Raw genomic sequence first — 16,177 nt, 5'->3', positions numbered from 1 at the left:
TCAAATATGGGATATAAGACTTCATTTCCCAAACACTATATCCCTAAAGGAAAGACATGATGCTGGCAACAAAAAGTAATGGTGTGTGTAAGCCATTAGCTATATACTTGGACCCAGAATAGAAAAAAATAATATCTATTATCACTATTATTTGTGTTTACCTCGATTAAGATATGCTCAACCACAGGTCAAGATTTTTCAAATGCCTTGGGCTGTGTGCTTCTTTTCTCAGGATAAACTCTAAACACTTCACACTTCCACAAGCTCTGAATCACCCTGTTCCAGGCTTTAACATGCAAAATTTGTGGTTAATTTAAAAAAACCCCACTTACTGAATGTGAAAAATGATGACATAATAAAGTGTTTGGGGTAAAACTTATGCAACATTAATTTTGAAAAAATGTTTTGGGGGTATAAGTGAACTAAATAATTGAGCTAGAAGCAATTTTACATGAGAAATTAAAACCAAGATCTTTTCATGAAACTCAGTAGAAGGTTTATTAGAATAAACTATGGTGTGTTGCAAGGTAGTTAATTTTTACAACTTCGTTTTAATCATTTCAGACTCCTCTCTTCAGTCTAAAAGGTGGGGGTTTGTTACACTTCACTGAATGGAGAAATTATCATTTAATGTCCAAAAGGAGCTTTCAAATAAATATGAAGACCAAGTGCTTATTCTGTAACACAGAAGTTTTCTCTAGAGGTCAGAACAGATCTTACTCTATTTTCACATATGCTACATGTGCACAACACTGTTTTATCTTGATTTATCAGTATCCATGACACAGCTGCTCTCTGCTTCCTCATATTCCCCATGGGAGAGTACAAAATAGAGGATAACCAAATGCAATCCCTCAGTTCCTCCATAAAATCAAAGTCCTGGAAAGCAATGAGCCAGTCCTGCTTTAAGTACTGTGGGGTTTTGTACAGATTTTGATCTTGCTAAAGTGTTGTCCTGGGGATCAACAGGACAGGAGCTAAAAACACAAGATCATCAGAGGAGAAAAGTATTTAGGACTCGGATTGGACGCACTCCTGCCCAGGAGCAGCAGTCTCGGGACTGGAAAAAAACAGATTTTTCTGAGCTTCCCAGGGTCTGAGCACCAAGCAACCTCCCACTCCAGTAGAGGAAGACTGACTGCTACCTGCTTAGCATAAGGCTGCATTGTAGTCCATCCTTAAGTCTCACCAAAACATTACCTGCAGGCAAGCTGAAGTAAGGCCAAATGACTCATCTGATGAGTGTCATGCTTGGTCCCACCTCTGCTTTAGCAAGCATTTCATTCCTGCTTATGCAACAGGAAGCTGTGCCATCCTGACCTGGAATGCCAAGTGCTGGGTGACCTTGCACAGGGAACAGGAATCATGGGCTTACCTCATCAGGCAGAAAACAAAACTGGCCAACACGAAGGCATGAATCACCTTGAAAAGCAAACACAATTTCCAATATTCAGGCAGTTTTGTGAATTTAGCTCTGAATGGGCTAATTTGTCTAGAAGAAAGTGAATTTTGGAGTGTTAATTCCTGGCAGGAAACAACCAGGAAAAGAAGAAACAGTAACACACACTGCATTTTACTTAATCCAAAATAGCAACCAAGCTGAAAAACCAGTTATTCACACAATATAGCTGCAAGTTCTCATAGAATCATAGGATCATTTAGGTTGGAGAAGACCTTTAAAATTATTCTGTACAGCTGTTAACCTAACACTGCCAATACCACCACTAAACCACATCCCTAAGCATCACGTCTACATGTCTTCTAAATACCTCCACAGATGATGACTCAACCACCTCCCTAGGTAGTCTGTTCCAATGCTTGACAACTCTTTCAGTGATGAAATGTTTCCTGATATCCAATCTAAACTGCCCCATGCACAATTTGAGGCCATTTCCTCTTGTCCTGTCACTTGTTACTTTGCAGAGACCAACATCCTGCTTGCTTCATCCTCCTTTCAGGTAGTTGTAGAGAGCGATAAGGTCCCCCCTCGGCCTCCTTTTCTCCAGGCTAAATGACCCTATTTCCCTCAGTCATTCCTCATCACACTTGTGCTCTAGAGCCTTCACCAGCTTCATTGCCCTTCTCTGGACCTGCTCCAGCACATCAGTATCTCTCTTACAGTGAGTGGCCCAGGAATGAACACATGATTCGAGGTGTGGCCTCATCAGTGTGAGTACAGAGGAATGATCCCTTCCATAGTCCTGCTGGCCACATTACTTCTGATACAGGCCAAGAGTACAAGATGAAGGCTCTTAACTGTAACAAAATATATGAGACTCTACCATACAGAAAAGACTACTACATTGCTAGAGAGTATTCCAACCAGAAGGAGGGTTAGGCAAAAAATCTGAGTCCATCATGAAGAACAACTATCTATAAAAGTAAGCACTTGGGTACTGAGCTGTGAGAAGCTTGAAACTGGTTTCCAGCCAGTGAGCCTGGGTGGCAGGGGCAGCCCAGCTGCTGCATTGCAGGGCACAGTACAGCACAAATCTGCCCAGCTGCACATCAGCCTAAACTTGGTGCTGCCGTAGCAAGATTTGTATTGGTACCTGAACCAGCTCATTTAAGATGACTGGGATACGCTGACCACAGGATTCACAGCAACTATAGCTGTAATGGCAGTGCAGGAAGATCCCTGTTTTTTGACTAGGTCTTTTTTCTTCCTGAGTCACAACTGTGACCTTGATCCAGCAAAATGATCCCATAACACACATAGCTAAGAGAAATGCATCAAGATCCCCATAATGAATTCAGCAGGCCTAATTAAGCAAAGTAGGTGCTCAGTTATTTGCAATTTGGCTTCTACTATGGGGCTGACATGACACCCATTCACATCCATAAACATTTAGATGTGGTTGATTGAAGAACAAAACCAGAAAGGGTTCAGGCAGCCTGTTTACCATTCACAAAAACCCAAAACACACTTTGACTATTATCTCTGATTAAAAAGAAAAAATCAAAATGCTTCCGTGATAACTATGGACAAACATCACAGCATCAAGCCCTTTTCTACACTTACTAAAACTAGGCAAGGATATTTTCTAGCTCAAGTGGCTAATGAAACAATGAAAGCACACAGAGGAAAAGAGAAGTTAAAAAAAATCAACTGTTCTAGGAGTCATGAAACACTGCAATAATGCAACTCATGGGAGAGGCAATAAAGTAAAACAAGTGTTTTTGTGTCATCTCTGTTGGTGTAAATCAGCAGGACTTTACTGACATTAATTAACCTAAGCTGACTTATAGCAGAGAATCTGGCTCTTTATTTGCTATGATGACGACTAATGTCTAAATTCCACAACAGATTTTATGCAATTAAAGGTCTATAATGACATACAACACAAATGTAGTCTCTGCAGCAGACCTGTACTTGTGTATTTATCTTGTGGCCTCATAGTGCCAGTGGCATTGGTATAGATAATTAAAATATTAATAACTTCTCTGTGAAAGGTAGCAACACAGCACGAAATGAATACTTTGGAACTAACTACCAGCACCCACCTTTCAGGACAACAAAACACTATAATTTTATAAGACAAAGTTTGATTCAGTTATCAAGAGTTGCAAAATTTAACTCATGACGCCTCTGAACAATCCTAATGTTTTAATAATGTAGACTCTATGTCTGTTTATAGCACATGGTGTGTGTTTTGGATATTTGACAATGTAAAATATTAACGCCTATGTTGCAGACCTAATGCTCTTATCCATGTGACAAGCATAAATACAGAAAACATACAAGCAAAGAATGTGTAATAAAACCAGACAGCATCCAGACCAAGATTCAAGGAAATAAATTCTGTAGAACCATAGCAAGGATTACAGGTCATAAGCAAACCATGAGTCAATGCCACTGTGCTACAAAAAAATTACAGATATCATTTGTTACTTACTCTGTCCTCCACCTTTCCACATCCCAAGTCTTTGCCAGATCAATTCTTTTCCACCTAATCCTCCTCCTCTCTTGTTTTCTAGTGACTGTCTTGTACTCAGGTAACCCAAGTGTTGCCATTTACACTAGGTCCTCCTCAAATTGTTTTGTCCCTACTCTTTCCCAGCTTCCTTGGCAGTTCTGACGCCTAGCAGTCATTATTGGTGCACTTCTTTGTAGCCATGCAATTTTTGGGGCGCACTGCATGGATGCTCTTTTGGAGATTTTAGTTTCTGCATTCTACTCAGCATGGCAATTTCTAAAATTTTTAGAATGCTCTTAACATTGGGGAACTTTGCTGCAACATCAGAAATTACTTCCCTGGCTGAAAAGTGATGTGTGGGTCATCTTAAAAATATCTGTCTCAAAGACTGGGAGCCAAGCTTTGTAATGAACTTTGGCAAAGCAGCTTCTATTTACCCAAGATAAAGATGATGCTTTTCAAAATACCAGTTAGGTCTCAGAAAAGCGAGAGGTACAAAAAAATTCAGCTAAAATACAGCACTGTAAAATTACAAATAGCTAAAAAAGATCTGTAGATGCAAGGTATTCAACAGCCCTTGTAAAGGGAATGAGACAAAGCAGAGCCTGGTAATTTCATTGCACTTTTTCTGAGACATTGTAACATGCATAAAGCAGTATATTTTTTCAGAAATCTACATTTTCTCATCTGGCTTTGAAAGACATCTTCATTTGCTGGCTTATATATAATAAAAATAATAAAAATATAATATTTTTATTGTAAATAAAAATATTAGAATTCCTGAAGTACTGTTAGAAAGGATTCAAGTACAATAGTTATAATCATAGAATCATAGAATAGTTAGGCTTGGAAAGGACCTTAAGATCATCAAGTTCAATCCCCCCTGCCATGGGCAGGGACACCTCCCTCTAAATCATATCACCCAAGGCCTCATCCAACCTGGCCTTGAACACTGCCAGGGATGGAGCATTCACAATCTCCTTGGGCAACCTATTCCAGTGCCTCACCACCCTAACAGGAAAGAATTTTCTCCTTATACCCAATCTAAACTTCCCCTGTTTAAGTTTTAACCCATTACCCCATGTCCTATCACTACAGTCCCTAATGAAGAGTCCCTCCCCAGCATTCCTATAGGCCCCCTTCAGATACTGGAAGGCTGCTATGAGGTCTCCACACAGCCTTCTCTTCTCCAGGCTGAACAGCCCCAACTTTCTCAGCCGATCTTCATATGGGGGGTGCAAAATCAGAATTCAAACCTCACTGAAAAAGGAGAACAAAACCTTTGTTCTAACTTATGAGATATTGTGACAGCTTTTATTCCCAGAATTTGGAATTGACACCTCCTGGGGCTACACAGTAAACACATTAACTTCAGTTTTCATAATGGATCATTTTTAGTTTCTTTTTTTTAATGGGCAAAGAGACTGTGGTTCAGCTAATTGACCATGAAAAACCACTGGGCATGTCAAGAGAAAGAGCTGGCTGTTTCTGACACAGCAGAGTGAGAAGTGCCAGAAGTTACAGAGAGCATGTTAAGGGCTAACTGTGTTTCGTGGGCAGATGAGGAGAGCCATGAGAAAGATAACCATGTTGGAGAACCCTTCTAGCCTTGGGGAACTGAACTCACAAGGCCAACCATGCCAAGGGGATTGTATCAGCCTTACATATAAGGCTAACACAGTCTAGGTGATGGTGGCACCAACACCAATTTAGCTGCAAATGTCATGGAAGTGAAATCATTGGGGAAAAGTAATCAGGGCTGCAACAGTGGAGAAATTGGTGCCAGGAGTCTGATATGGGGAAAACCATATATGTGGATCAGCTAGTAAAGGGAACCATTCAGAAAGCCAACCATATGCTGGTCTGCATCAAAAGAAGTGTAACCAGCACGTTGAGGGAGGTGATCCTGCCCTTCTACTCTGCTCTCATGAGTCCCCACCTGGAGTACTGTGTGTAGTTCTGGTGTCCTCAACATAAGACAACATGGAACTGTTGGAACAAGTCTGGAGGAGGGCCACAAGGATGATCAGGGGACTGGAGCACCTCCCGTATGAAGACAGGCTGAGAAAGCTGGGGCTGTTCAGCCTGGAGAAAAGAAGGCTGTGTAGAGATCTCATAGCAGCCTTCCAGTATCTAAAGGGGGCCTATAGGGATGCTGGGGAAGGACTCTAGGGACCATAGTGATAGGACAAGGGGTAAAGGGTTTAAACTTAAACGGGAGAATTAGGTTAGGTATTAGGAATGAATTCTTTACTGTGAGGGTGGTGAGACACTGGAACAGGTTGTCCAAAGAAGCTGTGGCTGCTTCATCCCTGGAAGAATTCAAGGCCAGGTTTGATGGGGGTTTGTGCAACCTGGTCTAGTGGAAGGTGTTCCTGCCTGTGGCAAGAGGGGTTGGAACTGGATAACCTTAAGGTCCTTCCCAACCCTAACCACTGTATGATTTCCACACACATCTGGGAAGGTTGTGTGTGCATGCATATGCATGACACTACAGTAAGCACCCTGATCTGCTGATGCATAAGAACACGATCAGGTTATTTGTACTGATCTTGTTTATGTGCGTGCTGTTTGTGTTGATGTGGTACCCGTAAAGGCTCTGGTTGCCAGTATGCATGACTGTCTCTTGTGGTTGTCTGTGTCTGTACAGAGCATGTGTGTGTGCACGCATGCGCATGCATGGGGATTCCATGCTCAGCTTCACTGGGAGCTGGATCTCTGGATCAGGAGCTGCAGCAACCTGGGACCAGCATGGGAGGAATCTCAGCTGAACTACATGACTACTGACTTATCCTATATTAAAGCATCTTCTGCATTTGACTAGCATTATTTCAGTTGTGTTACTTTAATTGAAACAGTAACATATAAAGTATATGGGATAGGAATGAAAATGTCTAAGAACTCATAAAGAATATTAGTATTCCATACATTAGGATAAGGCGCTAAGGAAGACATTGGCCCAGTTGGTCTGGTGCAGCATGTAGAATACACACCAGAACATGCTGACAATACATAGCTTATCTTGCTCCAATACCATCACTTGATTGACACTACTTTACATCCACACTTCCTTGAAATATGTTCTTAAAGTAGCTCTTCCTTGGTAGTTGTGATAGGTATTGTAGGGCCTCTGCTGTGACATCACAAGTTGCTGATGAGCCTGGTCATGGAAACCATTGTCTCTAACTGCCAAGAAAAGTATGATATTGATACAGAACACTGAAAATAAAATTTAGTCTTTAAAACAAACAAACCCACCATACTGCAAACCCAACAACCTGTGTGAAAGCAACATTGTAGCATTAGATGAAAGATCTTTATTATTATACAAGATGCCTGAACTATGGAGGCTTTGGCATCTTGTGCTGTATGCATGCCAAATGAATTCAAATTGTCGTTTTCTGAGTCTCTGCAGAGCTGTCAAACTAGCACATTTCTAAAGCACTACCATTTATATCATTGGCAGTAAGTCTGTTCACTCAAAAATGTCACAGCCCTTACATCGTTTAATATATTTACTATAGTTACGCTGAAATCCACACGAGCAACAGCATTCCCTAAATGGTGCTTCAAAAAAAAAAAAAGTTATCAGATAGTAGCAATTACTTTTTGATATAGGTGGGCAGAAAAGGACATCCAATATATCCAAATGAAATTAATAACTCATCCTGGTTATTATCACACAGCAGTACAAAACTCAAAACTGCCAGAAAGAAATATTCCTTTAACTTGTCCTTATATTTGCAGCCCAATTCAGTGGTTCTCATTTTAATAAGATTGATGATAATGTCTGTTTTCCAGAAAAAGAAAAACATTTTGTTGACAACATGTATAAGCACTTAAGGAAAAAAATATTTGCTCTCCTATCTTTCAATGAAAGCAATTTTTTTAATAGAGTTATAATTCATCATTCTGTGACAGCATTTAGAAAAGAATGTTTATACAGTTATCTAAAAGACTGGTCAAATCATATCATCTCCCTGAATATCATCTCATTTAAGTACTTTTATTATCCATATGCTTTCTAAAACCACTGATCTTTATTCCATTTTTTATGTGGTAATCTAAATTGCCTTGAGTAATCTGTCTAAATATGATAATTAAAAGTGTTTCATTAATATCTACAAAAGGTTCCAAGGGTGTAGAGTGGATTAAAGTTTGGTTCACAAACGTTTTGCTCAGATTTCATGATCTACATGCTAAAGAAACAAGTAAAGTGACACTTGATTCAGAGGAAAATAGGAATAGAAAGGATCCAGTTTTCAATCATCTCCAAGCCCTTGCTATTTTACACTGCATCATATAAACTGTATCATACAAATTCCTTTAAATATTTACCAGTGACCAGTGTAAACCCATTTTGGGTTATCCAATCCAGCTCTGTTACTGAAAGCTTGGAAAGAAGCATCATTACTTTAATCTTTAAAGTTCTTCTCCCTTTCAATCTAATCGTATACTCCCTTTAGTTGTTTGCCGCAAAATATATTTTGATTTAAATACTGCTCATTTCTTTCTAGTGTTTATTCCCTCTTGATCTTAGTTTTGCTGGATTAGAACAATTTATATCTTCTAGTCTCCCCTCTTTTGGTGATTTTTTACTTCCCATAATCAGCCTAACAGTATTTTCTACATTTGTTACAGTTTGAATTCCCCCCTGCCCTGAAACACATTTAGACACAATTAATAATACTTCCCTATGTCCATTATCTATTTGCCAGTGACATGCCCAAATGACAACACATGGATGTCTCTCAGACATTCAGCTAATAAATCAAGATTCCCCTCCTCAGTGATTCTGAACACATCCTTCTAGATCATTGGGAAAATTTTGTTAGTAATCTCCAATCGCATCTTTGAATTTTACTGTGTTGATATATGCTCTTTACACAGAGGTTCCCAATCTTCTTTTATATGGACAAAGATCCACTTGCAAGGTGTGCTAACAATTTTCTTGTAAGAACTAACTCTAGCTGAATTTATGCAAATCTCACTTCAGCACTTTAGCTTCTGATTTTCAAAAAGCTTGCTACATTGGTCAGTCCTTTCGCATTTGTTCCTTTTGTGTAATGTCTTTACTGGTGCAGTTATTCAGCTAATTTTTGCCCGGTTTTAAAGTGCATGCAACATCACTGTAAGATTTGAGACTTTATAAACTAGAATATAAACCCAGATGAATAAACATACCTTCTTTAAAAATGCAACACACTTTTTACAATTCTTTTCTTATTATCAGCAAGAACCATTGTACAAATGAAGGAGATATATATCCATGTATATATGTACATATATGTGTGCACACGCAACCCACACTGTACTATCATGCTGAACCATGAAACTGGTACTTTCATAAGGAATGAAACACATCTGGCTTTCTCTGCCTCCCTCTCCCCTCCCTCTGAGTTTCTCTGCTAAGAATCTCCCTTATCTTCATATACCTCCACACTTAGCTCTCCAGTAAAAATGATTGTCAGACTTATTGAAAGTGGTATCATGCAGCCATTAGACCACCTGCACCCACTGTCTTGAACAGATATACCAAAGTAATTTTAAAGCAGCAAAATTAGGTGCTGGTAGCAGCCAGGGAGAGCAGTTTGAGTTGTTAAACTCGCTTGAGAAGCCCAATAAATTTTCAGATAGTCAATGCTGAGCTTTATGACAGCCAGAGAATGGGAGGCAGTCCAAGTTAACTTAGAATCTTTCTTAGGGAATATTACACTGGTTGGCCAGTGCAAGCATATATTAGGTTTCCCTTCCACACAGCAGAAGCATCTGTGCTGCATTCTATGTAAATCTAGCTGAAGACTCTACAGAAAATCCCTTTCTAACATCAATATTTATATGAAAACATAATTATGACTTTCAAAGGTAGCACAACACTAATCCTGGCAACATGTGGATTGGTTAGCTTTTTGATTTTTCACTGAACTGAAAAAAACCACATGCCATTCTTCTGTGTAGTCACAGATTTGGGGATGAGAGGGTGGAGTAAATCCCTCCTTGAAAAATTCTCTTAATCTTAATATACTTCCTCATTTCAATTAAAAATGAGAATGAAGTCAATGGCTTTCTAGCCTCTGCTAGTTGAAACGTAATCACCAAGCACATGAGGACCCCAATTCTATGTGGCAGATTTTATGTGCTCCTGTAGCATAAGCCCAAAGAAACAACAAAAAAACAGCCACCAAACCCCTGATTTTTTTGAACAAACTTGTATAGAGGTTCAGATGGTCAATTCTTTAAATTTGAGCACAGAATCAAATAACAGTATCAGTAAGCTAAGCGCTGCCTGGCTAACTTGTTTTAAGCTGCCAGTTCCTGAGTGTGTGGACTTGTGATATCCTTTGTTTCTAAGGATGTCAGGAAAACACCAACTGATTCTGAGTACCGCTTGCAGGAGAAGCAGCTTATGGAAAAGAAACAAGCCAACCCAACTAAGCAGCTGTACAGAAAGCCTTGTCCTGTCACTCTACCTAATGGTGCCCAGGCGTTTGGTGCAGGGCTCAATTGCCTATGCAAGTCACAGAGCCATGGCTGAAAAAGCAGCTGTGCAGCAATTACACATTATGTTCAGGTGATAAGGTTCCTCCTGCAGGAACTGTACGCCTGAAGGCTCATGCCATGAAAACAGCTGGTTCTATGATCCGCCCATTAGCTTGCACTTGCATGAATTAATTATAGCTGGGGAAACTAACAGGACTGGTTTTAGCAGAGCTTGAGGATACTGAAGCTTGGGCTCCTCTGACCAGGCATTGGTCAATGCATTTGGAAACTTCTGGCTACTCACTATGTGATGCTCTGGGGAGCCAAGTACTTTTCAAGACCTAGCCACAATTCTGGATCATATCTGAAGGTACAGAAACCCTTATTTTTTATTTTTAACTAAAAAGATTCCCAACTGGAAAGTTGTGACTTTTCAGTGCAACACTGATGTTGAGCTAATCTTTTTACGGTTTCCTTTTCTAAAGTAGACCATTAGCTCATATTCCCTAGTATGCTTTTAAAATGGTGGAACTGCATTTTAATAGGATGCTAGCAAAGGAATCATCCAACAAAATCTCTAAATGTCATTACTATGAACTGCCAGAATCAGCCCCTTGTGGCCCAGAATAAAATGTGTTTTATCAGTGTGACTTTTGGCCAAGCCTCTGCTGTCCAGCTCAAGGCACTAACTGGATTAAACAAAAACAATAAAACCAGCAGAAAACAAAAACGCTGTACAAAAGGAATTATAAATGCTGTACAAAAGGGATTATAAATGCTGTACAAAAGGCAAAAGAAACACAATGTACCTCTTTAGACTACAGGTAAAATGCAGTTCCCACCTTATCAAGCCCAAGGACACCACTGTCTAATACAGCCTAAGAAAATGCCTCTTGCCTCTCACAAGCTGTTTCATAAGAAACTTCTCCCATATATCCCTGACTTATGTTTCATCAATATTTCACTGCTTCTTCCTTCTACATTTGCTGGATGTGTACGCCAGGAGATAACTTTAACTTATCTTCTTAACTTCTGTATTTTTATATGATGAAAGAGTGCCACCATAAACAGATACTTTCTACACTTATTCCTACAAAATGTGCTCAGTATTCATCTCCTTCTTTAGGAACTCGCCAAATGCAATGATTTGTGGCTGTAACTGCAGTATTTATTATGAATCTTTAACAAAGACTTCTCATTTTAAGATGCAAAAAAATGAATTGCATCTCAATGTGCAAGGAAGACATTTTAACTTAAAGCTGACAAAACTGGATGTCAGAGAGCTAGTAAAATTGAAGCAATGTATTTTTGTAAGAACAGACCTAAGAAACCTGCCTGTTTACACAGAGAGATCTAAGCTTATGCTTAAAATGAAGAGGGACTCAAAAGCATCAAAGACTGTATAGACTCCCATAATCAAAACCAGACACCAAAATGGACTCAGACAGGTTTGGCAAGCTCTGACTCCCACAGAAAAGGTGCCGTTATGGACCCATATAACACTACATTTCTTAAAACATTTTCCAAGTAACAGATCTGCTCTACAAGGCTGGAAAGTCCATCCTGCCACAAAGAATGAGAATAGCATGATCCCAAGACCAACCAGTAAGCACTGGTGGAAAGAATACAACTTGATCTCAATATCTTCCGAGCTTGAAATATTGACCAAATATTTGGAAAGCAGAGGTGCTACAGAGACTATCTGTCTAATACAGGATGAACAGCTGCAAATTGTTTGCACATTGATGGCAGCTCGTGTCCACTTCATGCAGGTTGACAGAAAACAGTGACACAAGACATCCTCATAAATTTGATCCCATGGAGAAAAACAGCAGAGCCCAAAGCCATCATTAGGCATTTCTTGGACAGAAGAGTCCATTACTACAACATCCCACAATCACACTAAACATTTGTTGATACACCAAAGGTAGGGAATAAGGCTCCCAATTTAGACCAGGTGTTTCAGCTGTCTGCAACAGTAAGAAAGCATACCACTTTTACCAGAATAACTCTACTGTAACAAAATCAAAAGCCACTCTGAAAAAAGAAAAACAAACCAACCCTAAAAAAGCTGGAAACTCCACACACCAGCAGATTTAGATCTCAATATTTTTCATAAATACACAATAAAAAGCTAGGAATAGAGCCAGAGAGAAGTAGAAATACACTAAGATTGATTAAAGCATCATCCTATATCTTAAGTAAATATGAGTTCATCTCTCAACACTAACTTTATATGTATATTACACATTAAGAAATGTTATTTTATAGCACAGCTGCAAATAACCATCTTGCCTAAGTGAACCTAAGTTAACTTAAATATTAAAAGCAAAATGGCATTATTGTTCTGTTCAAACTCTTAAACTATGGGAAAGTTTTTCCATGCTATTTATAATCTAAATAATATGTCTCTCCAGGTTTTAATTGCAAAACTCTAAATAAATCCCATGAGCATACACTTATTAGTATCTGTCTGCTGAGTTCCTATTTGTAATTCCAGCTAATTACTTCCCCTGTCAGGAAAATATTCTCTAAAGTCACACGATGCCATACAAGTACCTCAATCTCTTTCATTTTACATCTCCCAATGTTTGATACAGAAAATGTAAATTCATCCGGCTACTGCTGTAAAAGTAAGAAACTTGAAATAATCTCTGCATTGTCAGCAGGTCTTTACCTTGTGTGCTTAATCCCCGTTACCATGGTGATATTTAATTGCACAGCCACAGAGTTTGATTGGTTTATTTTAAATTGAAGTTTTTCTGCGGAACAGCACAGGATCCTAGTGAAGACTAGACAAATGGCTTTCAAAATATTGCAGCGAGTCATATTGTTGTGAGTGACTAGATTAATTTGAGTTCAGTTAAACTATTTCTTCTCTTTAAACTTATACATATAAGACAACACATAATATGAGGATTTTTAGCATTATACTTGGGAGCTGAGCATTTTGAGTATAATTAAGCAGCGTTTTATTGTAAGAAGGGCAATTAAAACCTAAATGAAAATTAAAATTCAGTAGGCTTTTGTTGGTAGTATCATCTTGTCTTTCTAAAACAAATTACCTTGCTGTTCCACAAAAACAATCCAGACAAGAACCTTTTACAATAGGCTTATACTTGATTTTCTTTGTAGAAAACCATGAATATATTTATATGACAGAAATAAAGCCAAAAGGACAAATACAGCTTCTTCAGTGCTGGATTTTGTGTACCTCAACATGCAGTTCCTTAGTATATAAATGACTGCTGGAAAGGCATTATCAATATGGCACTTCCTGGCATAGCATTAACATACTAGATAACTTGTTTTAAATTCTGTACATAAACTATGGTGACCTGGTGTGCTTCAACTGTGTTATTTAAACAGCATCAATACATTGTGCTAATTCTCTCTCCTTTTTGCTGCTCTACAACCCAGCTTCAGCATGTTTTTTCTTAATGCCACAACTGAAGCTCTGGGGGAAGTTTTCACCTCACCTTTGCTGTGAAAGGTCCCAGCTCCATCACTGAGTATCAGACACCTTTGTCTTACTCTTTTTTCAAGCTTGTGGCCATTAGGGCTCCAGAATACAGCCTACAGGATTACTCTACCTTTTTGGTGTTTAAGGGGCTCTTTTCCCCTCTTTAATTTTAAGGCGCGTCAACTAGCCTAGTTCTACTTTATAAGCAGAGCCCCCCTGCACCATTTGGGACACCAGCATGTGAACAAAGAAAAGAGTTGGAGCTTCTTACAAACTACTACCACTCTCCCAACCACCTGCATAGCTTTGCAGCACCTGACAGTTTTAATTCCAATTCTGTAGGGACCACACTGTTTTACAAGAGAGATGTTTGAAAAAGCAGGCTCTGACTGGGGCTATCATTCTCACGCAAACTGTTTATAAGAATTCATTTGTTCTACACTCCCAGGAGAAGCACCTTGCTGTACTGAAGCAATGCTTCTACAAATGCATTTACATGCTGTAATGCAAAGAAGAGATACTGATATGCCATATGAAACATATACCCAGAAGCGTGTAAGAGTAAAAATGTTTTCATTTTCTCAGCTCTGTACATTGTGACCCTGGGTTAGAATACCTTCTTTATTTTATTTTTATTTTATTTTATGTTATTTTATTTTATTTTACTTTATTTTATTTTATCTTATTTTATTTTATTTTATCTTATTTTATTTTATTTTATTTTATTTTATTTTATTTTATTTTATTTTATTTTATTTTATTTTATTTTATTTTATTTTATTTTATTTTATTTTATTTTATCTTATCTTATCTTATCTTATCTTATCTTATTTTATTTTATTTTATTTTATTTTTTTACAGGGTGTGCTTCAGAGTTTTGCTTCCTAACCCACATGCAAACCTACAAGAATAACAGCTTTCAGGATGCAAAACTTCTCTGAATTTTATGGAGTCCCCACTCAGTTTGTGTTTGGAGAAAACACTGAGGACTAGATCAAAATGCTGATCTTACTGTAGGAGAGGTCCTACATGGCTCAAACAGTACATGATTCCTTGTACTCCACCTAAGTACAATTAACTCCAGGCAACCCAAGGCTAATGACTGAGCAAAGGCTTCTTCTCTTCTGAGTAGTCTCGCCCACATTCATACCTTCTTGTATAACTTCCCTCACCTTCCCAGTGTGAGGAATCAATCTTCCTGTTTTGCCAAATGATGGTTGCACATTTGTGCAAAGAGGACTTGAAAAGGGCAAGGCAGGAGGTAGGGAATGAACTACACAGCTGTGGCTAGCTCCTGAATTAGTGCATACCAACCAGCTTAGGTACAGCTGCCTTACAATGCAATGAACCCTCAATTTTTCCATGCTATAGTTAAATAGCCCCATAAATCAGCATCTCCTTGCTATTATTGCCTTCATTGTAACAATGATTTATCCCAGTCAATATTAACATAATTTTGTCTGTCATATTTATGCCTGCCATATTTATGGCTAGAGCAACAGTTCTCTGTGAAGGAAGGGCAATTGCTAAATCATTCTCTCTTTTGAGGAGGTTGAGCTGATTTAGCAAAACACTTTTTCACCATATGCCTGAGTTCCCTCTAGGCAGACCACTGACATAAACAGGTTGCTATATGATATTCCTTCTCTAATTGTTCGTATTTGCTTTAAACAGTCACTTGTATTTGTGTGTCCCTGCTGCTGTTCATCTAGCCCCACTCCCCCTTCCGCCAAATGATCCTGTCCTTGAGCAGGTCAAACCCTTAGCAACAGAAAGGAAATTTGTACGCAGTCTGAAATGAGCATAGTAGCACTCTAATAGCATACTATTCATATCAACAATCTGCATTAGTGACAAAGGAATTAAAAAAAAAAATAGAAAAGAATCGCCATACCAATCAGACCTGTTGTCCGCCTGGTCCAGTATCTGACAGCACTCAGTACCCGCTTCAGAGGAAGGTGCAAGAAAGCTTGTAATTATAGAATAACCTGATTAATACAGGAAGTTTCGTCCTAGCCCTAGGCAGTCAGCAGCTGACTCACCCGCTTGTCTGAAATGTAAGATTTTATATCTGCTCTAATTTTTTTTAATCCTGTGTAATTTAATAGTGAAGTCTCATTAAAAATGTACATTGCAAATGTACACTTGGATTCTGTGAAGCATTTTAGGCTTTCCTGTAACCTGTAGCTAAGAGTTATATTTGCTAATTATATAGGTTATACTATTTTTGTCACTGTTCAACTGCCTGCTATTCAATCTCATTGGATGTCCCTTTTAGGGACGTGGGAATAAGTGGGCCAGAGAGCATGATTCCACT

The 16,177-nt window shown here is 38.7% G+C and overlaps 1 protein-coding gene across 7 annotated transcripts in view; it reads right to left on the bottom strand.

The window, feature by feature from the left end:
- Positions 1-16,177, bottom strand: part of FRMPD4 (FERM and PDZ domain containing 4) — a 309,704-nt gene that overhangs the window by 95,778 nt on the left and 197,749 nt on the right. The window contains exon 3 of one of the 7 annotated variants that reach the window (XM_061364430.1): positions 15,755-15,829. The exons of the other annotated variants lie outside the window; for them this stretch is intronic. Coding sequence (XP_061220414.1) covers positions 15,755-15,829 — 75 coding nt within the window. The remainder of the gene's footprint in view (positions 1-15,754; positions 15,830-16,177) is intronic. 7 annotated transcript variants of the gene reach the window in all.

Source organism: Neopsephotus bourkii, unplaced genomic scaffold, assembly GCF_033783945.1.
Source record: "Neopsephotus bourkii isolate Nb327-2 ecotype Australia unplaced genomic scaffold, CSIRO-AGI_Nbou_v1 NB_1234, whole genome shotgun sequence".
Classification (NCBI taxonomy): Eukaryota; Metazoa; Chordata; class Aves; order Psittaciformes; family Psittacidae; genus Neopsephotus; species Neopsephotus bourkii.
The sequence above is the reverse complement of the archived record's forward strand: the minus strand, read 5'-3'. Positions and strand labels throughout refer to the sequence as shown.